Consider the following 24,470-nt stretch of genomic DNA (forward strand, 5'->3'; position numbering starts at 1 on the left):
AAATCAGAGCTGCCCATCATCAGGTAGATGTGGAAAATCTAAAACCTTGTTGAATGACGTTGAGTGAATGACTTGGGTCATTTTCCTACTTAAAGCTGCACCGTTTAGCATTTGACTCCATATCCCCGCTCAGTGAGCTCCCTTTGCAACCTTTTAAGATTGGATCTTTGCTACTGCTGCCCCAAGATAGATCCCCGGAGCTCCCGTTGGCCAACTGACAAGAGATGCCTCTAACGTTACACTCGGAGAGTCGTCCTTTTCCCTCAGTTAGTGGTTCTGTCTCTATCCTATGACTTTTGAAACTGATTGGCCTTTCAGATGGAGCACTGATTGACTGGCTTAATCCTCCGAATGAAGTTCATTGTCTGTTACCCAGAATGCATTCTACCGAATCCTGAATTGTTGGATCATAAGGCACAGAAGGAGGCCATTCAGCCCATCGAGCCTGTGCCAGCTCTGTGAAAGAACTTTTCATTCAGCCCACTCACCCCGCCCCTTCTCCGTTTGAGCTTCAACTTTCTCCTCCTTCGGTTCCTCTTTTGGAATTTTAGTGTTGAACCTGCTCCCTTTCAGGCAGTGGTTCTCAGGCCATCATCACTTACTGTGTGAAACAATTGTACTGGGGCAGCACGGTGGCACAGTGGGTTAGCACTGCTGCCTCACGGCGCCGAGGTCCCAGGTTCGATCCCGGCTCTGGGTCACTGTCCGTGTGGAGTTTGCACATTCTCCCCGTGTCTGCGTGGGTTTCGCCCCCACAACCCAAAGATGTGCAGGGTAGGTGGATTGGCCACGCTAAATTGCCCCTTAATTGGAAAAAATGAATTAGGTGCTCTAAAGTACAATTGTACTTAAAGCATACACATTAAAATGATTTGAAACCTAAACTACACACAGGGTTTAAAAGCTTCAGAAGCTGTAAAGCTACAATAATAGATATTTCCTTTGATTAATGTTTAAAATAACCTTCCACCCTGATGATCAGATACGATAGGGTATATTCTTTTTCAATAATTCACTAAGGTCCTGCTTGGTGATTGTTCACTGAGCAGGACGGGATCATAGGGTGTAACAGAGATCTGCGTCAATTACTAAGCCAGTCAGTCACTACGACATCTTTGGGTATGATTACCATACATGAAAATCATTTGGAACGTTGGTGGTGGGTTTGGTTGGATCTGGGTTTTTGCATGGGGGTAAATTTTGTGAGGCTCCGCCGCTGGGTGTTGGTCGGGCCTGCAGTCACAAATTGAAAAATTGGGGGGGGGGCCTTGGGGCAATGTTGCCAATTTGTGACGTTCCATTGCTGGAATGAACGACAAATCATCGATTTCCTCTCTCTCAATTCTCTGAACCATGCTCATCGAGTGAAGCTGTGTCCCAGAGCCTCCTCACAAACTTTACCCTATCGTGCACTGTTAACTCTTCTGATTGTAGATTGTTCTGATGCTGTGAATTTTTTTTTTTCTTTTTATAAATTTAAGAGTACCCAATTCATTTTTACAATTAAGGGGCGATTTAACGTAACCAATGTACCTACCCTGCACATCTTTGGGCTGTGGGGGCGAAACCCACGCAGACAAGGGAAGAGTGTGCAAACTCCACACGGACAGTGACCCAGAGGCGGGATCGAACCTGGGACCTCGGCGCCCTGAGGCAGCAGTGCTAACCACTGCGCCACCGTGCTGCCCCATGCTGTGAATTTTTAATATGTTTCTTTGTAAGATACCCTTCCTGTAATTTGGTGAGGTGAAGGGGCAATACTAATCATGGAATTTAAATTCAGCAAAATACAACCTGATGAATTGGAATAACTCCACTGGGTCTTAATCTGCCTCAGTTGCAATCCAAACAACTTTATTTGATGATACGGATTTACACACTTGAGGATATGTGATTGATATTTTACATCTTAATTCGTTTTGCAAGTTAAACTTTATTGACCAGGATTGAACTGATTAGTTGGAGTGGAGACTTCTGCTTTCTAAACCATTCAGCTAACGACAGATTCCTCCAAGTATTGGAAACAATTTGTGTACACGAATTAAATAAATACATATTTAAAATCTTGGAATAAATTTGCATTTTAGCAGTAAAACCCATTCCCTGGTTGATAAACTTTGATGGGCATCATGAGGAAAGGTGTAAGTTGATACGCTGATTTTGTTTTTGATTCCTCTAGTAATGTCCGACGATGGAATTGCAGCTCTGCTATTTTCTCCTTTTACTGTCCTCTTTATTTTTCTTGCTGTAAATCGAATTTCCTGCTGCTGCTGCTAGATTTTTCTTTCTCTCTCACCTTTGCCTTTGCTGCTCCACCTCGCTATCGACGGCCCACAATAAGCTTGCAGTCCACTCGAGAACTCTGTGCCTTGCCTGACATTCCGAAGCTCGGATCAGGACCTCCGGGCCCAGCAGAGCCAAAGCATGGCACTGCTCCGTAAGTCCAACACGTGGTAATGCTAGTGGCGGTGGGGAGGGTAACAGTGTGACCTAGCCTACACAGGAACTCTACCAAGCAATAGTGATCCACAGCCATTTATATTCCCATTCGTAGACAGTGCTCGTATTTCCTCAAGTTTTGCAGATTAAGGAGTGATGTAACTGAGGTGTTTAAGACAATTGTAAGGAGTTGTTAGGGTGGACCGAGAGAAGATGTTTCCTCTCGGAGAGTGTCCTGAACAAGGGGGCAGGAACTTAAAATTCGAGCCAGGCATGTCCTCAGGCAGAGGGGAGAGGGAATCTGGAACCCTCTTTCCCACCAAGAAACTGCTGAGGCTGGAGGCCAATTAGGAGTTCAGAAAATGAGATTGATATATTTTTGCTGGATTTGGGGATTAAGAGTTGGTAGATGGTGTTAAAATTCAGATCGGCCGTGATCTAATGGAATGGTAGAACAGGTTCAAGAGGCTGAATGGCCTCCTCCTGCTCCAATGGGAAACATCCTAAAGAGATACTTTCACAATATCAGATGTTTTCGGTAGGTCCGGGAACCAGGAACATCTTGGCTCTGAGACTTGCTCCAACAGGATGGGCAGGAACCCAGCAGGATTGGGTGAGACATCTGACAGCCACATGGAGCCTGCTATTGGGGGGGGTATAAACCAGACAATTTACCTGATTCCCAATGGGTTTCATTCCTGGTGAGTTTTCCACCTCAGTGAACCCACCCAGTGTCAACATTTCCGTGTTAATAACGGGCACAGCATCAACAGGGAACCACCCCTCCATCAACCTCCGAAACTCACCCCCCATCAGCACCCACTCACTAGCACCCACCAACCTCCCACCCACTACCTCCCCTTCCCACACCCCCAACACCCACCCACTCCCCCCCTCCCCGCCCCCAACACACACCCACCCACCCCTCCCCAACACCCACCCACTCCCCCCTCCCCACGCCCAACACCCACCCACCCACCCCTCCCCGCCCCCAACACCCATCCACTCCCCCCTCCCCGCCCCCAACACCCACCCACCCACCCCTCCCCGCCCCCAACACCCACCCACTCCCCCCTCCCCGCCCCCAACGCCCACCCACTCCCACCTCCCTGCCCCAACACCCACCCACTCCCCCCTCCCCGCCCCAACACCCACCCACTCCCCCCTCCCCACGCCCAACACCCACCCACTCCCCCCTCCCACACCCCCAACACCCACCCACTCCCCTCCCCGCCCCCAAGACCCACCAACTCCCCCTCTCCCACACCCCAACACCCACCCACTCCCCCCCGCCCTCAACACCCACCCACTCCCCCCCTCCCACACCCCCAACACCCAACCACTCCCCCCCTCCCCCAACACCCACCCACTACCCCCCGCCCCCAACACCCACCCACTCCCCCCTCCCACACCCCCAACACCCGCCCACTCCCCCCCTCCCCCAACACCCACCCACTACCCCCTCCCACACCCCCAACACCCACCCACTACCCCCCTCCCACACCCCCAACACCCCCCCACTCCCCCCCCCACACCCCCAACACCCACCCACTCCCCTCCCCGCCCCAACACCCACCCACTCCCCCCTTCCCCAACACCCACTCACTACCCCCCTCCCCAACACCCACCCACTAACCCCCTCCCACACCCCCAGCACCCACCCACTCCCCGCCCCAACACCCATCCACTCCCCCCCTCCCCGCCCCCAACACCCACCCACTACCCCCCTCCCCGCCCCCAACACCCACCCACTCCCCCCCACCCCCAACACCCACCCACTACCCGCTCCCACACCCCCAACACCCACCCACTACCCCCCTCCCCACCCCCAACACCCCCCCACTCCCCCCCCACCCCCAACACCCACCCACTACCCCTTCCCACACCCCCAACACCCACCCACTCCCCCCCTCCCCGCCCCCAACACCCACCCACTCCCCCCTCCCCGCCCCCAACACCCACCCACTCCCACCTCCCCGCCCCAACACCCACCCACTCCCCCCTCCCCACGCCCAACACCCACCCACACCCCCCTCCCACACCCCCAACACCCACCCACTCCCCTCCCTGCCCCCAAGACCCACCCACTCCCCCCTCCCACACCCCCAACACCCACCCACCCCCCCCCGCGCCCAACACCCACCCACTCCCCCCCTCCCACACCCCCAACACCCGCCCACTCCCCCCTCCCCCAACACCCACCCACTACCCCCCTCCCCCAACACCCACCCACTACCCCCTCCCCACGCCCAATACCCACCCACTCCCCCCCTCCCACACCCCCAACACCCACCCACTCCCCTCCCCGCCCCCAAGACCCACCCACTCCCCCCCTCCCACACCTCAACACCCACCCACTCCCCCCCCGCCCTCAACACCCACCCACTCCCCCCCTCCCACACCCCCAACACCCAACCACTCCCCCCCCAACACCCACCCACTACCCCCCGCCCCCAACACCCACCCACTCCCCCCTCCCACACCCCCAACACCCGCCCACTCCCCCCCTCCCCCAACACCCACCCACTACCCCCTCCCACACCCCCAACACCCACCCACTACCCCCCTCCCACACCCCCAACACCCACCCACTCCCCCCTCCCACACCCCCAACACCCACCCACTCCCCTCCCCGCCCCAACACCCACCCACTCCCCCCTCCCCCAACACCCACTCACTACCCCCTCCCCAACACCCACCCACTAACCCCCTCCCACACCCCCAACACCCACCCACTCCCCGCCCCCAACACCCACCCACTCCCCCCCTCCCCGCCCCCAACACCCACCCACTACCCCCCTCCCCGCCCCCAACACCCACCCACTCCCCCCCACCCCCAACACCCACCCACTACCCCCTCCCACACCCCCAACACCCACCCACTACCCCCCTCCCCACCCCCAACACCCCGCCACTCCCCCCCACCCCCAACACCCACCCACTACCCCTTCCCACACCCCCAACACCCACCCACTCCCCCCCTCCCCGCCCCCAACACCCACCCACTGCCCCCTCCCCGCCCCCAACACCCACCCACTCCCACCTCCCCGCCCCAACACCCACCCACTCCCCCCTCCCCACGCCCAACACCCACCCACTCCCCCCCTCCCACACCCCCAACACCCACCCACTCCCCTCCCTGCCCCCAAGACCCACCCACTCCCCCCCTCCCACACCCCCAACACCCACCCACTCCCCCCCGCGCCCAACACCCACCCACTCCCCCCCTCCCACACCCCCAACACCCGCCCACTCCCCCCCTCCCCCAACACCCACCCACTACCCCCCTCCCCCAACACCCACCCACTACCCCCCTCCCACACCCCCAACACCCACCCACTCCCCACCTCCCACACCCCCAACACCCACCCACTCCCCTCCCCGCCCCCAACACCCACCCACTCCCCCCTCCCCCACCACCCACCCACTACCCCCCTCCCCCAACACCCACCCACTAACCCCCTCCCACACCCCCAACACCCACCCACTCCCCGCCCCCAACACCCACCCACTACCCCCCTCCCCGCCCCCAACACCCACCCACTCCCCCCCACCCCCAACACCCACCCACTACCCCCTCCCACACCCCCAACACCCACCCACTACCCCCCTCCCCACCCCCAACACCCCCCCACTCCCCCCCACCCCCAACACCCACCTACTACCCCCCTCCCACACCCCCCTCCCCGCCCCCACACCCCAACACCCACCCACTACCCCCCTCCCACACCCCCAACACCCACCCACTACCCCCCTCCTCGCCCCAACACCCAACCACTCCCACCCACACCCCCAACACCCATCCACTGCCACCCACCAACTCTCACACCTCTCCCTCAGCACCCTCTGCCCTCAACACCTGCCCTCCACCACCAGTTTTGTTGGAACAGGCATCCCATTCCCCCCACTTCCAGTCTAGCCCCAACATTTACCTCCTGAAGTTCCCTGGTCTGAACCTGCTCTCTCCATCGCAATCTCTAAGTCGGCTTGCTGCCCAGCACAGTGCGCTGGTGCTAAACTAACTGACAAGCAAGGGAAGGGTTGGGTGGCAGAGCCCATTCTGTCCCAATACGGGTGCGATGTACTGATCTGAAAAACAGGCTCTTCACAGGGCCTGTACAGATACAGCACAGCCCTCAGTAGTTTTAGTCCAGCCTTTCGCTTGAGGCCTGAATCTCTGTTATTAATCAGCCTTTTGCAATAAGGGAAACAGTTACTAGGGCTTGATGAGAGTCTGTCACGAGCATCTATTGCAACACTACTCCCCAAAATGAGTGTAACTAGGGGCCCAAAACCTATGAACAGCTGATCCCGTTTGTTCATTCGCATCAGAAGATTTGACCCAGCAGCAAGTATCTCTGCTCCTCTACAACCAGAAGGGGATTTAATAAGAGATGGGACAAATAAACTGGGAGAAACTGCAGCAAATCAGATGGCATCTGTTGAGAAATGTGCAACACCACAAATCATCCACAATCCTACTGTCTTTCTGCTGATTCTCTGAACAAATCTGTTTGAACATAGATTGAAGTGTATGGGTTTAGAAGCCAGAGGGAAATTTAGCTGTGGATTTTTAAAGGTTAACATTTGGATTCACTCCATTGGGTTAACATTAGGCAATCGCACTATGTACCAATATTTCGTTCCTCAACATTTGGTTCCTCTGCTTCACTGAGGGGTGAAAGGAATGAGCAAAGTGAGTTATGAATTACTCTCACTTACACCAGGAGAGGTGTCTTCTCTTTGGAATGATTTGGGGAATCTTACACTCAGGAATGGTCTTGTTGTCGGGCGGGTAACATCACTGTCCCTGAGCCAGCAGCTCTGGGTTCGATTCCAACCCCCAGCCCTTACTGGCCAGGGGGAAGGATCGTTCAAGATGTAGCCAACAATCAGGCTGACAATCAGCGGAGTGAATCCCTCCAACGTGGCAGTGGCGGGTGGTGAGAACAGGAGGGATTCCTGGTTTGTCATGCTTGATGTGGAGTGGTGTCCCTCAATCTCTAACTACTTGTCTGTCTCTAACACTGTGTGACTCCCATGGTCTGATCTAGACTATGGTTAATTACAGAATTCAGATGGTTGTGGGTAGAAACAAAACATCAGGGTGCGATTCTCGGGTTTTGAGACTAAGTACCCTGGCCAGCGGAGAAACTGGAGTCATTCCTGTTGGAGCTAAGAGTGTCACCGAGGTGGGATTCTCTTCCCTTTTGTATGGTGACTTATTCCTAGCGGGAGGCACGCTGGCTAGCCTGGACTTACTAACCTCAGGCACCATTTTTAACGGGCGCTCCAATCCCAGCATCCAGTGACAAGGCCCCGTCCCCCTGAAAACAGAAAGGGTGACCCCCAGCTGACAAGGGGAGCGCCCCCAATCCCTCAGCAAAGAGGGTGTCCCCGCCCCCGCACCATGGATATAACAGATCAGCCCTCCCCACACCACGCATGCATGAGCGTGACCCTCCCCGCTCAGTAACCACCTTCAGGACCCACCCCTTGGCATTTCCATCGGTCCCCTGGCACCCTGGCGCTGGACACCAGTGACCGCCTGGCCTGGTGCAATGGACCCCGAGGGGAGTCAAGGAGGTAAGTCCATTTCTCATGTCCCCCAATGGACCTGGGGCTTGCGTGGGCTTGGGCAGGGGGTCAGAGGTTGACCTCATGGCTCTCCCCCAGGATGGGGATACAAGCCTGGACTGTCCCTTGTAGCCTGGGCAACTTGACAATCACTCTTGGCATGGTCATATCGGGCAAGCCTCTGTTCAAGGTCTTCATCCTAATCTGTGAACTGTTCAAACATTGACGTAGTCTTCTTACTTTGAGCTGCTCTGCCTGACAGCTGATGCACAGACCAGACAGCTCATTGAAGATACAAGCCAGGAAAACTCAATAACTTTTCCTTTAATCAGTTCTCGAAGGCTGGACGGCCTACTCATTGAAGAGCTGCATGCCTACGCCTCGAAGGGCTGGATCGCCAATTCCTCCTCCTAATTCACAGATCCTTATGTTCCAACCAATATTTATCCCCTAATCGACACCACTGAAGATTATCTGGTTGATGTGGATATTTGTGGACCTTACTGTGGCTGCCATGTTTCCAATGTTACAACATTGACTGCACGTCAAAGATAAAGATTCATTTGCTGTAAAGGGTTTTGGGTTGTCCACGGGCTTGCGAAATACGCTGTTGAATTGAAGTTCTTTCTTTAATTAACGCCCCCTGTGCAATGTACAGTTTTTGGAAATGCGACTTGCAAGGAGAATTTACTTCCCAAGGAAGCTGTGAAAGAGTTTTCTTGTGCTAGGATTCACAGCCAGTGCCATATGACAGATAGCACGACCCGCTTTAATCAACACCGTCCTGACCTCTTTCCCAACTCCTCCTCGGCTGATGTAGGGGTTATTGGCAACACGTGCCAATCTGCAGTCCATACTAAAGCAAACGTATTCTCACTGTGGATCCTACAGCAGTTGGGTCAAGCTCCGGGCTTCACTTGAGTTGCAGATTCCTCTCCAAGTCCAAGGCACCACTAACCATTGAGCCATAGAGTCCGAGGGGTCTATAGCACGGAAAAGACCCTTCAGCCCATCGAGCGTGCGCCAGTCAACAACAACCACCTAACTATTCTAATCCCATTTTCCAGCACTTGCCCCATAGCCCTGTCTGCCCTGGGATCACAAGCGCACATCTAAATACTCCTTAAATGTTATGAGGGTCTCTGCCTCCACCACCCTTTCCGGCAGCGAGTTCCAGGCCCCCACCACCCTCTGGGTGAAAAGGGTTTTCCTCACATCCCCTCTAAACCTCCTGCCCCTCACCTTAAATCTCTGCCCCCTGGTCATTGATCCCTCCACCAAGGGGAAAGGTTTCTTCCTGTCTACTCTATCTGTGCCCCTCATAATTTTATACATCTCAATCATGTCCCCCCTCAGTCTCCTCTGCCCCAAGGAAAACAATCCCAGTCTATCCAATTTCTCCTCATAACTAAAACTCTCCAGCCCAGGCAACATCCTGGTAAATCTCCTCTGCACCCTTTCCAGTGGCTATCACATCCCTCCTATAATGTGGATTCCAGAACTGCACACAATACTCTAGCTGTGAGCTAATCAATATTTTATACAGTTCCAGCATAACCTCCCTGCTCTTAAACTCTGTGCCGTGGCTAATAAAGGCAAGTGTACCATATGCCTTCTTAAGCACTTTATTCACCTGATCTGCTAAGGGACGGGTGTACATGCAGACCAAGGTCCCTCGGACCCTCGGTGCTTTCCAGGGTCCTGACGTTTATCCTGTATTCCCCGGCCTTGTTTGTCCTGCCCAACTGCATCACCCCACACTTATCCGGATTGAATTCCATTTGCCGTTGATCAGCCCATCTGACCAGCCCGTCTATATCCCCCTGTAATCGAAGACTAGCCTCCTCACTATTCTTGTATTATCTGCGAACTTACCGATCAACCCTCTACGTTCACGTCTAAATCATTTATATAAACCACAAACAGCAAGGGTCCCAACACTGATCCCTGCGGGACCCACTGGACACAGGCTTCCTGTCAGAAAAACACCCCTCGACCATCACCCTCTGCTTCCCGCCACTCAGCCAATTCTGGATCCAATTTGCCAAATTTCCTTGGATCCCACGGGCTCTTACCTTCGCTGTCAGTCTCCCATGTGGAACCTTCTCAAAAGCCTTGCTGAAGTCCAATTAGACTTCGCCAAATGCTCTCATCTACACACGTGGAATTCAATCAAGTTGGTCAGACATGACCTCCCCTTTACAAAACCATGCTGACTGTTCCTGGTTAATCCCTGCCTCTCCAAATGCAGATTAATTCAGTCTCTCAGAATAGCTTCCAATAGTTCCCCCACCACTGAGGTTAGACTGACCGGCCTGTAGATTCCTGGTTTATCCCTTCCTCCCTTCTTGAATAATGGCACCACATCGACTATCCTCCAGTCCTCAAGCACCTCTCCTGTGGCTCGAGAGGAATTGAAAATTATTGCCAGCGCCCCGACTATTTCCTCCCTTGCCTCACTCAACAGCCTGGGATACATTTCATCTGGCCCTGGAGATTTGTCTACCGTTAAACCTGCCAGACCACTCAGAAGCTCCTCTCTGTCTATTTTAATTTCTATAATTTTATCACAGTCCTTCTCCCTGATTTCTATATCCACACGTCCCCCTTGCGAGTGAACACCAACACAAAGTATTCATTTAGAACCCTACCTATGACCTCTGGCTCCACGCACAAATTACCCCTGTGGTCCTTACTGGTTCCTACTCTTTCCCTAGTTATCCTTTTACCCTTAATGTACTTGTAAAACAACTGAGGATTTTCCTTTATTTTACCGGCCAGTATCCTATCATGTCCCCTTTTGGATCTCCTAATTTCCTTTTTAAGTTCCCTTTTGCACATTCTATACTCCTCTAGGGTTTCTGCTGTTTTGTGCCCTCAATCTCTGCCATAAGCACCCCTTTTCCTCCTTATCTAAGGTTGTATATCCCTCGATATCCAGGGTTCACTGGATTTGTTGGTCTCACCCTTTTTCTTTCCTGGAATATATTGGTCCTGTATTCTCCCCCATTCCCATTATCTTCCGGAGTTGCATAGTGGGCCACGAGGGAAAATGAGGCCACTGGTTTGGCAGTGGTTTGCTGAGCAGATTCAGTAGCTGGATTCTCTGTTGACGAGTAATTCACTCCAGCTTGTCTCTGAAAACCTTGAGTTTCTTATCTTCCTGAAACGTTTGCTTCAGGGCATTGCTTTGGGCTACAAGCTCAAAACAAGAAAGACCCCATCTAGCTGTGGAGGTCCTTAAAAACCGGCAGCAGTTCTTAATCTTCACACATCCCAAACAGCGAGCAGCCAATCAAAGTGAGGTTCATGATGCTCACGCTATTAAAACAAGGTTAGGTTGAGACAGAAAATGGTTTGTTTGCTCACTGACACCTCCAGTGTGTCTGTGCTTCACCCATGAAGACTACAACCCACTCCGAACCTATATCCTGAGGCAGGCCTAATTGTGGAACAGATTACTGTATATTGCAAAATGCAACCGAAAAATAAGCAAGCGTAGCCAGTTTTTATAAGCGGTCGGTTCTTCTTTCACTCTCTCAGAATCTATTCTTTTGACTGTCTACTTTCTATTTCCATTCTCAGCTAAGTTTTACGTTCCTGTGGATAACGCTGAATGTCCTGTTTTAATTCCTGCCACTCGTTTTCCCTTCCAGGCAGCCCAGGATTAACCCATCGCAACCTGACCTCGGGAAGCATGAACGATATCTCAGACAAACCGGACAAGGACCAGGTGATTCTCGGTGATGACTTCGATCGGGTCAGAATGTGTCACTGACTCACGATGGACTTCTCATGTTCTGTTGTCAGATAGACGAAGAGGCTTTGAGAGGGGACTGAAATATTAGGAAGATTCCACAAGGGAAGAAATCCGTAGGAAAATCAAAAAAAGTCAACCCTGGCTAGTTTGGTATTTTTATATCTCAGTAACTTTTTATCATTGGGTTGGGTAGATCATTGGGTTGCGTAGATCATTGGGTTGGGTCGATCATTGGGTTGGGTTGATCATTGGGTTGGGTCGATCATTGGGTTGGGTAGATCATTGGGTTGGGTCGATCATTGGGTTGGGTAGATCATTGGGTTGGGTTGATTATTGGGTTGGGTAGATCATTGGGTTGGGTAGATCGATGGGTTGCGTAGATCATTGGGTTGGGACGATCATTGGGTTGGGTAGTTTATTGGGTTGGGTAGATCATTGGGTTGGGTAGAACATTGGGTTGGGTTGATCATTGGGTTTGGTAGATCAATGGGTTTGGTAGATCATTGGGTTGCGTAGATCATTGGGTTGGGACGATCATTGGGTTGGGTAGTTTATTGGGTTGGGTAGATCATTGGGTTGGGTAGATCATTGGGTTGGGTAGTTTATTGGGTTGGGGCGATCATTGGGTTGGGTAGATCATTGGGTTGGGTAGATCATTGGGTTGGGTAGTTTATTGGGTTGGGTCGATCATTGGGTTGGGTAGATCATTGGGTTGGGTCGATCATTGGGTTGGGTAGATCATTGGGTTTGGTAGATCATTGGGTTGGGTAGATCATTGGGTTGAGTCGATTATTGTGTTGGGTAGATCATTGGGTTGGGTAGATCATTGGGTTGGGTAGATCATTGGGTTGTGTCGATCATTGGGTTGGGTAGATCATTGGGTTGGGTAGATCATTGGGTTGGGTAGATCATTGGGTTGGGTAGATCATTGGGTTGGGTAGATCATTGGGTTGGATAGTTTATTGGGTTGGGTTGATCATTGGGTTGGGTCGATCATTGGATTGGGTCGATCATTGGGTTGGGTAGTTTATTGGGTTGGGTCGATCATTGGGTTGGGTAGATCATTGGGTTGGGTAGATCATTGGGTTGGGTTGATCATTGGGTTGGGTAGTTTATTGGGTTGGGTCGATCATTGGGTTGGGTAGATCATTAGCTTGGGTCGATCATTGAGTTGGGTAGTTTATTGGGTTGGGTCGATCATTGGGTTGGGTCGATCATTGGGTTGAGTCGATCATTGGGTTGGGTAGATCATTGGGTTGGGTAGATCATTGGGTTGGGAAGATCATTGGGTTGGGTAGATCATTGGGTTGGGTAGATCATTGGGTTGGGTAGATCATTGGGTTGGGTAGATCATTGGGTTGGATAGTTTATTGGGTTGGGTTGATCATTGGGTTGGGTCGATCATTGGATTGGGTCGATCATTGGGTTGGGTAGTTTATTGGGTTGGGTCGATCATTGGGTTGGGTAGATCATTGGGTTGGGTAGATCATTGGGTTGGGTTGATCATTGGGTTGGGTAGTTTATTGGGTTGGGTCGATCATTGGGTTTGGTAGATCATTGGGTTGGGTAGATCATTGGGTTGAGTCGATTATTGTGTTGGGTAGATCATTGGGTTGGGTAGATCATTGGGTTGGGTAGATCATTGGGTTGTGTCGATCATTGGGTTGGGTAGATCATTGGGTTGGGTAGATCATTGGGTTGGGTAGATCATTGGGTTGGGTAGATCATTGGGTTGGGTAGATCATTGGGTTGGATAGTTTATTGGGTTGGGTTGATCATTGGGTTGGGTCGATCATTGGATTGGGTCGATCATTGGGTTGGGTAGTTTATTGGGTTGGGTCGATCATTGGGTTGGGTAGATCATTGGGTTGGGTAGATCATTGGGTTGGGTTGATCATTGGGTTGGGTAGTTTATTGGGTTGGGTCGATCATTGGGTTGGGTAGATCATTAGCTTGGGTCGATCATTGAGTTGGGTAGTTTATTGGGTTGGGTCGATCATTGGGTTGGGTCGATCATTGGGTTGAGTCGATCATTGGGTTGGGTAGATCATTGGGTTGGGTAGATCATTGGGTTGGGAAGATCATTGGGTTGGGTAGATCATTGGGTTGGGTAGATCATTGGGTTGGGTAGATCATTGGGTTGGGTAGATCATTGGGTTGGATAGTTTATTGGGTTGGGTTGATCATTGGGTTGGGTCGATCATTGGATTGGGTCGATCATTGGGTTGGGTAGTTTATTGGGTTGGGTCGATCATTGGGTTGGGTAGATCATTGGGTTGGGTAGATCATTGGGTTGGGTTGATCATTGGGTTGGGTAGTTTATTGGGTTGGGTCGATCATTGGGTTGGGTAGATCATTAGCTTGGGTCGATCATTGAGTTGGGTAGTTTATTGGGTTGGGTCGATCATTGGGTTGGGTCGATCATTGGGTTGAGTCGATCATTGGGTTGGGTAGATCATTGGGTTGGGTAGATCATTGGGTTGGGAAGATCATTGGGTTGGGTAGATCATTGGGTTGGGTAGATCATTGGGTTGGGTCGATGATTGGGTTGTGTCGATGATTGGGTTGGGTCGATCATTGGGTTGGATAGATCATTGGGTTGGGACAATCATCGGGTTGGGTAGTTTATTGGGTTGGGTAGATCATTGGGTTGAGTAGATCATTGGGTTGGGTAGTTTATTGGGTAAGGTCGATCATTGGGTTGGGTCTATCATTGGGTTGGGTAGATCATTGGGTTGTGTAGATCATTGGGTTGCATAGATCATTGGGTTGGGTAGATCATTGGGTTGGGTAGTTTATTGGGTTGGGTCGATCATTGGGTTGGGTAGATCATTGGGTTGGGTCGATCATTGGGTTGCATAGATCATTGGGTTGGGTAGATCATTGGGTTGGGTAATCATTGGGTTGGGTAGATCATTGGGTTGGGTAGATCATTGGGTTGAGTAGTTTATTGGGTTAGGTCGATCATTGGGTTGGGTAGATCATTAGGTTGGGTCGATCATTGGGTTGGGTCGATCATTGGGTTGGGTCGATCATTGGGTTGGGTAGATCATTGGGTTGGGTAGATCATTGGGTTGGGTAGTTTATTGGGTTGGGTCGATCATTGGGTTGGGTCGATTATCGGTCTGGGTCAATCATTGGGTTGGGTCGATCATTGGGTTGGGTCGATCATTGGGCTGGGTCAATCATTGGGTTGGGTCAATCATTGGGTTGGGTAGATCATTGTGATGGGTAGATCATTCGTTTGGGTAGATCATTGGGTTGGGTAGATCATTGGGTTGGGTAGATCATTGGGTTCGGTAGTTTATTGGGTTGGGTTGATCATTGGGTTGGGTTGATCATTGGGTTGGGGAGATCATTGGATTGGGTCGATCATTGGGTTGGGAAGATCATTGGGTTGGGTAGTTCATTGGGTTGGGTCGATGATTGGGTTGGGTCGATGATTGGGTTGGGTCGATCATTGGGTTGGGTCGATCATTGGGTTGGGTAGATCATTGGGTTGGGTCAATCATCGGGTTGGGTAGTTTATTGGGTTGGGTAGATCATTGGGTTGGGTAGATCATTGGGTTGGGTAGTTTATTGGGTTGGGTCGATCATTGGGTTGGGTCGATCATTGGGTTGGGTAGATCATTGGGTTGTGTAGGTCATTGGGTTGCGTAGATCATTGGGTTGGGTAGATCATTGGGTTGGGTAGTTTATTGGGTTGGGTCGATCATTGGGTTGGGTAGATCATTGGGTTGGGTCGATCATTGGTTTGAGTAGATCATTGGGTTGGGTAGATCATTGGGTTGGGTAATCATTGGGTTGGGTAGATCATTGGGCTGGGTAGATCATTGGGTTGGGTAGATCATTGGGTTGTGTCGATCATTGGGTTGGGTAGATCATTGGGTTGGGTAGATCATTGGGTTGGGTAGATCATTGGGTTGGGTAGTTCATTGGGTTGGGTAGTTTATTGGGTTGGGTTAATCATTGGGTTGGGTCGATCATTGGGTTGGGTCGATCATTGGGTTGGGTAGTTTATTGGGTTGGGTCGATCATTGGGTTGGGTAGATCATTAGGTTGGGTCGATCATTGGGTTGGGTAGTTTATTGGGTTGGGTCGATCATTGGGTTGGGTCGATCATTGGGTTGAGTCGATCATTGGGTTGGGTAGATCATTGGGTTGGGTTGATCATTGGGTTTGGTAGTTTATTGGGTTGGGTCGATCATTGGGTTGGGTAGATCATTAGGTTGGGTCAATCATTGGGTTGGGTCGATCATTGGGTTGGGTCGATCATTGGGTTGGGTCGATCATTGGGTTGGGTCGATCATTGGGTTGGGTAGATCATTGGGTTGGGTAGTTTATTGGGTTGGGTCGATCATTGGGTTGGGTCGATCATTGGGCTGGGTAGATCAAAGAACAAAGAACAAAGAACAAAGAAATGTACAGCACAGGAACAGGCCCTTTGGCCCTCCAAGCCCGCGCCGACCATACTGCCCGACTAAACTACAATCTTCTACACTTCCTGGGTCCGTATCCTTCTATTCCCATCCTATTCATATATTTGTCAAGATGCCCCTTAAATGTCCCTATCGTCCCTGCTTCCACTACCTCCTCCGGTAGCGAGTTCCAGGCACCCACTACCCTCTGCGTAAAAAACTTGCCTCGTACATCTACTCTAAACCTTGCCCCTCTCACCTTAAACCTATGGCCCCTAGTAATTGACCCCTCTACCCTGGGGAAAAGCCTCTGACTATCCACTCTGTCTATGCCCCTCATAATTTTGTATACCTCTATCAGGTCGCCCCTCAACCTCCTTCGTTCCAGTGAGAACAAACCGAGTTTATTCAATCGCTCCTCATAGCTTATGCCCTCCATACCAGGCAACATTCTGGTAAATCTCTTCTGCACCCTCTCTAAAGCCTCCACATCCTTCTGGTAGTGTGGCGACCAGAATTGAACACTATACTCCAAGTGTGGCCTAACTAAGGTTCTATACAGCTGCAACATGACTTGCCAATTCTTATACTCAATGCCCCGGCCAATGAAGGCAAGCATGCCGTATGCCTTCTTGACTACCTTCTCCACCTGTGTTGCCCCTTTCAATGACCTGTGGACCTGTACTCCTAGATCTCTTTGACTTTCAATACTCTTGAGGGTTCTACCATTCACTGTATATTCCCTACCTGCATTAGCCCTTCCAAAATGCATTACCTCACATTTGTCCGGATTAAACTCCATCTGCCATCTCTCCGCCCAAGTCTCCAGACAATCTAAATCCTGCTGTATCCTCAGACAGTCCTCATCGCTATCCGCAATTCCACCAACCTTTGTGTCGTCTGCAAACTTACTAATCAGACCAGTTACATTTTCCTCCAAATCATTTATATATACTACAAAGAGCAAAGGTCCCAGCACTGATCCCTGTGGAACACCACTGGTCACAGCCCTCCAATTAGAAATGCATCCCTCCATTGCTACCCTCTGCCTTCTATGGCCTAGCCAGTTCTGTATCCACCTTGCCAGTTCACCCCTGATCCCGTGTGACTTCATCTTTTGTACTAGTCTACCATGAGGGACCTTGTCAAAGGCCTTACTGAAGTCCATATAGACAACATCTACTGCCCTACCTGCATCAATCATCTTAGTGACCTCCTCGAAAAACTCTATCAAGTTAGTGAGACACGACCTCCCCTTCACAAAACCGTGCTGCCTCTCACTAATACGTCCATTTGCTTCCAAATGGGAGTAGATCCTGTCTCGAAGAATTCTCTCCAGTAATTTCCCTACCACTGAAGTAAGGCTCACCGGCCTGTAGTTCCCTGGATTGTCCTTGCTACCCTTCTTAAACAGAGGAACAACATTGGCTATTCTCCAGGCCTCCGGGACATCCCCTGAAGACAGCGAGGATCCAAAGATTTCTGTCAAGGCCTCAGCAATTTCCTCTCCAGCCTCCTTCAGTATTCTGGGGTAGATCCCATCAGGCCCTGGGGACTTATCTACCTTAATATTTTTTAAGACACCCAACACCTCGTCTTTTTGGATCACAATGTGACCCAGGCTATCTACACCCCCTTCTCCAGACTCAACATCTACCAATTCCTTCTCTTTGGTGAATACTGATGCAAAGTATTCATTTAGTACCTCGTCCATTTCCTCTGGCTCCACACATAGATTCCCTTGCCTATCCTTCAGTGGGCCAACCCTTTCCCTGGCTACCCTCTTGCTTTTTATGTACGTGTAAAAAGCCTTGGGATTTTCCTTAACCCTATTTGCCAATGACTTTTCATGACCCCTTCTAGCCCTCCTGACTCCTTGCTTAAGTTCCTTCCTACTTTCCTTATATGCCACACAGGCTTCGTCTGTTCCCAGCCTTTTAGCCCTGACAAATGCCTCCTTTTTCTTTTTGACGAGGCCGACAATATCACTCGTCATCCAAGGTTCCTGAAAATTGCCGTATTTATCTTTCTTCCTCACAGGAACATGCCTGTCCTGTATTCCCTTCAACTGACACTTGAAAGCCTCCCACATGTCAGATGTTGATTTGCCCTCAAACATCTGCCCCCAATCTATGTTCTTCAGTTCCCGCCTAATATTGTCATAATTAGCCTTCCCCCAATTTAGCACATTCATCCTCGGACCACTCTTATCCTTGTCCACCAGTACTTTAAAACTTACTGAATTGTGGTCACTGTTACCGAAATGCTCCCCTACTGAAACATCTACCACCTGGCCGGGCTCATTCCCCAATACCACGTCCAGTACTGCCCCTTCCCTAGTTGGACTGTTTAAATATTGTTTTAAGAAGCCCTCCTGGATGCTCCTTACAAACTCCGCCCCGTCTAATCCCCTGGCACTAAGTGAGTCCCAGTCAATATTGGGGAAGTTGAAGTCTCCCATCACCACAACCCTGTTGTTTTTACTCTTTTCCAAAATCTGTCTACCTATCTGCTCCTCTATCTCCCGCTGGCTGTTGGGAGGCCTGTAGTATACCCCCAACATTGTGACTGCACCCTTCTTATTCCTGATCTCTACCCATATAGCCTCACTGCCCTCTGAGGTGTCCTCTCGCAGTATAGCTGTGATATTGTCCCGAACAAGTAGCGCAACTCCGCCTCCCCTTTTACATCCCCCTCTATCCCGCCTGAAACATCTAAATCCTGGAACGTTTAGCTGCCAATCCTGCCCTTCCCTCAACCAGGTCTCTGTAATGGCAATAACATCATAGTTCCAAGTAGTAATCCAAGCTCTAAGTTCATCTGCCTTACCCGTAATGCTCCTTGCATTAAAACATATGCACTTCAGGCCACCAGACCCGCTGTGTTCAGCAACTTTTCCCCGTCTGCTCTGCCTCAGAGCCACACTGTCCCTATTACCTAGTTCTCCCTCAATGCTCCCACCATCTGACCTATTGCTCCCGTACCCACCCCCCTGCCATACTAGTTTAAACCCTCCCGTGTGACACTAGCAAACCTCGCGGCCAGGTTGATCATTGGGTTGGGTTGATCATTGGGTTGGGTAGATCATTGGATTGGGTAGATCATTGGGTTGGGTAGATCATTGGGTTGGGTAGATCATTGGGATGGGTAGATCATTCGTTTGGGTAGATCATTGGGTTGGGTAGATCATTGGGTTGGGTAGATCATTGGGTTCGGTAGTTTATTGGGTTGGGTTGATTATTGGGCTGGGTTGATCATTGGGTTGGGTAGATCATTGGATTGGGTCGATCATTGGGTTGGGAAGATCATTGGGTTGGGTAGATCATTGGGTTGGGTAGATCATTGGGTTGGGTCGATGATTGGGTTGTGTCGATCATTGGGTTGGGTCGATCATTGGGGTGGATAGATCATTGGGTTGGGACAATCATCGGGTTGGGTAGTTTATTGGGTTGGGTAGATCATTGGGTTGAGTAGATCATTGGGTTGGGTAGTTTATTGGGTAAGGTCGATCATTGGGTTGGGTCGATCATTGGGTTGGGTAGATCATTGGGTTGTGTAGATCATTGGGTTGCATAGATCATTGGGTTGGGTAGATCATTGGGTTGGGTAGTTTATTGGGTTGGGTCGATCATTGGGTTGGGTAGATCATTGGGTTGGGTCGATCATTGGGTTGCATAGATCATTGGGTTGGGTAGATCATTGGGTTGGGTAATCATTGGGTTGGGTAGATCATTGGGTTGGGTAGATCATTGGGTTGAGTAGTTTATTGGGTTAGGTTGATCATTGGGTTGGGTTGATCATTGGGTTGGGTAGATCATTGGATTGGGTAGATCATTGGGTTGGGTAGATCATTGGGTTGGGTAGATCATTGGGTTGGGTAGATCATTTGGTTGGGTCGATGATTGGGTTGAGTCGATCATTGGGTTGGGTCGATCATTGGGTTGGGTAGATCATTGGGTTGGGTCAATCATCGGGTTGGGTAGTTTGTTGGGTTGGGTAGATCATTGGGTTGGGTAGATCATTGGGTTGGGTCGATCATTGGGTTGGATCGATCATTGGGTTGCGTAGATCATTGGGTTGTGTAGATCATTGGGTTGCGTAGATCATTGGGTTGGGTAGATCATTGGGTTGGGTAGTTTATTGGGTTGGGTCGATCATTGGGTTGGGTAGAACATTGGGTTGGGTCGATCATTGGGTTGCGTAGATCATTGGGTTGGGTAGATCATTGGGTTGGGGAATCATTGGGTTGGGTAGATCATTGGGTTGGGTAGATTATTGGGTTGGCTCGATCATTGGGTTGGGTCGATCATTGGGTTGGGTCGTTCATTGGGTTGAGTCGATCATTGGGTTGGGTCGATCAATGGGTTGAGTCGATCATTGGGTTGGGTCGATCATTGGGTTGGGTCGATCATTGGGTTGGGTAGATCATTGGATTCGGTAGTTTATTGGGTTGGGTTGATCATTGGGTTGGGTTGATCATTGGGTTGGGTAGATCATTGGATTGGGTCGATCATTGGGTTGGGAAGATCATTGGGTTGGGAAGTTCATTGGGTTGGGTAGATCATTGGGTTGGGTCGATGATTGGGTTGGGTCGATCATTGGGTTGGGTCGATCATTGGGTTGGGTAGATCATTGGGTTGGGTCAATCATCGGGTTGGGTAGTTTATTGGGTTGGGTAGATCATTGGGTTGGGTAGATCATTGGGTTGGGCAGTTTATTGGGTTGGGTCGATCATTGGGTTGGGTCGATCATTGGGTTGGGTAGATCATTGGGTTGTGTAGATCATTGGGTTGCGTAGATCATTGGGTTGGGTAGATCATTGGGTTGGTTAGTTTATTGGGTTGGGTCGATCATTGGGTTGGGTAGATCATTGGTTTGGGTCAATCATTGGGTTGCGTAGATCATTGGGTTGGGTAGATCATTGGGTTGGGTAATCATTGGGTTGGGTAGATCATTGGGCTGGGTAGATCATTGGGTTGGGTAGATCATTGGGTTGTGTCGATCATTGGGTTGGGTAGATCATTGGGTTGGGTAGATCATTGGGTTGGGTAGATCATTGGGTTGGGTAGATCATTGGGTTGGGTAGTTCATTGGGTTGGGTAGTTTATTGGGTTGGGTTAATCATTGGGTTGGGTCGATCATTGGGTTGGGTCGATCATTGGGTTGGGTAGTTTATTGGGTTGGGTCGATCATTGGGTTGGGTAGATCATTGGGTTGGGTAGATCATTGGGTTGGGCAGTTTATTGGGTTGGGTCGATCATTGGGTTGGGTCGATCATTGGGTTGGGTAGATCATTGGGTTGTGTAGATCATTGGGTTGGGTAGTTTATTGGGTTGGGTCGATCATTGGGTTGGGTCGATCATTGGGTTGAGTCGATCATTGGGTTGGGTAGATCATTGGTTTGGGTCAATCATTGGGTTGCGTAGATCATTGGGTTGGGTAGATCATTGGGTTGGGTAATCATTGGGTTGGGTAGATCATTGGGTTGGGTAGATCATTGGGTTGAGTAGTTTATTGGGTTAGGTTGATCATTGGGTTGGGTTGATCATTGGGTTGGGTAGATCATTGGATTGGGTAGATCATTGGGTTGGGTAGATCATTGGGTTGGGTAGATCATTGGGTTGGGTAGATCATTTGGTTGGGTCGATGATTGGGTTGAGTCGATCATTGGGTTGGGTCGATCATTGGGTTGGGTAGATCATTGGGTTGGGTCAATCATCGGGTTGGGTAGTTTGTTGGGTTGGGTAGATCATTGGGTTGGGTAGATCATTGGGTTGGGTCGATCATTGGGTTGGATCGATCATTGGGTTGCGTAGATCATTGGGTTGTGTAGATCATTGGGTTGCGTAGATCATTGGGTTGGGTAGATCATTGGGTTGGGTAGTTTATTGGGTTGGGTCGATCATTGGGTTGGGTAGAACATTGGGTTGGGTCGATCATTGGGTTGCGTAGATCATTGGGTTGGGTAGATCATTGGGTTGGGGAATCATTGGGTTGGGTAGATCATTGGGTTGGGTAGATTATTGGGTTGGCTCGATCATTGGGTTGGGTCGATCATTGGGTTGGGTCGTTCATTGGGTTGAGTCGATCATTGGGTTGGGTCGATCAATGGGTTGAGTCGATCATTGGGTTGGGTCGATCATTGGGTTGGGTCGATCATTGGGTTGGGTAGATCATTGGATTCGGTAGTTTATTGGGTTGGGTTGATCATTGGGTTGGGTTGATCATTGGGTTGGGTAGATCATTGGATTGGGTCGATCATTGGGTTGGGAAGATCATTGGGTTGGGAAGTTCATTGGGTTGGGTAGATCATTGGGTTGGGTCGATGATTGGGTTGGGTCGATCATTGGGTTGGGTCGATCATTGGGTTGGGTAGATCATTGGGTTGGGTCAATCATCGGGTTGGGTAGTTTATTGGGTTGGGTAGATCATTGGGTTGGGTAGATCATTGGGTTGGGCAGTTTATTGGGTTGGGTCGATCATTGGGTTGGGTCGATCATTGGGTTGGGTAGATCATTGGGTTGTGTAGATCATTGGGTTGCGTAGATCATTGGGTTGGGTAGATCATTGGGTTGGTTAGTTTATTGGGTTGGGTCGATCATTGGGTTGGGTAGATCATTGGTTTGGGTCAATCATTGGGTTGCGTAGATCATTGGGTTGGGTAGATCATTGGGTTGGGTAATCATTGGGTTGGGTAGATCATTGGGCTGGGTAGATCATTGGGTTGGGTAGATCATTGGGTTGTGTCGATCATTGGGTTGGGTAGATCATTGGGTTGGGTAGATCATTGGGTTGGGTAGATCATTGGGTTGGGTAGATCATTGGGTTGGGTAGTTCATTGGGTTGGGTAGTTTATTGGGTTGGGTTAATCATTGGGTTGGGTCGATCATTGGGTTGGGTCGATCATTGGGTTGGGTAGTTTATTGGGTTGGGTCGATCATTGGGTTGGGTAGATCATTGGGTTGGGTAGATCATTGGGTTGGGTTGATCATTGGGTTGGGTAGTTTATTGGGTTGGGTCGATCATTGTGTTGGGCAGATCATTAGGTTGGGTCGATCATTGGGTTGGGTAGTTTATTGGGTTGGGTCGATCATTGGGTTGGGTCGATCATTGGGTTGAGTCGATCATTGGGTTGGGTAGATCATTGGGTTGGGTTGATCATTGGGTTGGGTCGATCATTGGGTTGGGTCGATCATTGGGTTGGGTCGATCATTGGGTTGGGTAGATCATTGGGTTGCGTAGGTCATTGGGTTGGGTAGTTTATTGGGTAGGGTCGATCATTGGGTTGGGTCGATCATTGGGCTGGGTCAATCATTGGGTTGGGTCGATCATTGGGTTGGGTAGATCATTGGGATGGGTAGATCATTCGTTTGGGTAGATCATTGGGTTGGGTAGATCATTGGGTTGGGTAGATCATTGGGTTCGGTAGTTTATTGGGTTGGGTTGATCATTGGGTTGGGTTGATCATTGGGTTGGGTAGATCATTGGATTGGGTCGATCATTGGGTTGGGAAGATCATTGGGTTGGGTAGATCATTGGGTTGGGTAGATCATTGGGTTGGGTCGATGATTGGGTTGTGTCGATCATTGGGTTGGGTCGATCATTGGGTTGGATAGATCATTGGGTTGGGACAATCATCGGGTTGGGTAGTTTATTGGGTTGGGTAGATCATTGGGTTGAGTAGATCATTGGGTTGGGTAGTTTATTGGGTAAGGTCGATCATTGGGTTGGGTCGATCATTAGGTTGGGTAGATCATTGGGTTGCGTAGATCATTGGGTTGCGTAGATCATTGGGTTGGGTAGATCATTGGGTTGGGTAGTTTATTGGGTTGGGTCGATCATTGGGTTGGGTAGATCATTGGGTTGGGTCGATCATTGGGTTGATTAGATCATTGGGTTGGGTAGATCAATGGGTTGGGTAATCATTGGGTTGGGTAGATCATTGGGTTGGGTAGATCATTGGGTTGAGTAGGTTATTGGGTTGCGTCGATCATTGGGTTGGGTAGATCATTGGGTTGGGTAGATCATTGGATTGGGTCGATCATTGGGTTGGTTCGATCATTGGGTTGGGTTGATCATTGGGTTGTGTAGATCATTGGGTTGCGTCGATCATTGGGTTGGGTAGATCATTGGGTTGGGTAGTTTATTGGGTTAGGTCGATCATTGGGTTGGGTGGATCATTGGGTTGGGTCGATCATTGGGTTGCTAGATCATTGGGTTGGGTAGATCATTGGGTTGGGGAATCATTGGGTTGGGTAGATCATAGGGTTGGGTAG

General features: G+C 50.3%; 1 protein-coding gene across 6 annotated transcripts in view; it reads left to right on the forward strand.

The window, feature by feature from the left end:
* LOC140408279 (electrogenic sodium bicarbonate cotransporter 1-like) overlaps positions 1–24,470 on the forward strand; it is a 356,190-nt gene that overhangs the window by 89,299 nt on the left and 242,421 nt on the right. For 4 of the 6 annotated variants that reach the window (XM_072495258.1, XM_072495259.1, XM_072495260.1 and 1 more), the window contains exon 7: positions 11,673–11,749. In XM_072495258.1, coding sequence (XP_072351359.1) covers positions 11,673–11,749 — 77 coding nt within the window. Of the gene's footprint in view, positions 1–2,341; positions 2,438–11,672; positions 11,750–24,470 lie in introns of all 6 variants that reach the window. The other 2 variants (XM_072495256.1, XM_072495257.1) reach the window with 1 other exon arrangement.

The sequence above is a fragment of the Scyliorhinus torazame genome, chromosome 3 (genome assembly GCF_047496885.1).
Source record: "Scyliorhinus torazame isolate Kashiwa2021f chromosome 3, sScyTor2.1, whole genome shotgun sequence".
In the NCBI taxonomy this organism is placed as follows: Eukaryota; Metazoa; Chordata; class Chondrichthyes; order Carcharhiniformes; family Scyliorhinidae; genus Scyliorhinus; species Scyliorhinus torazame.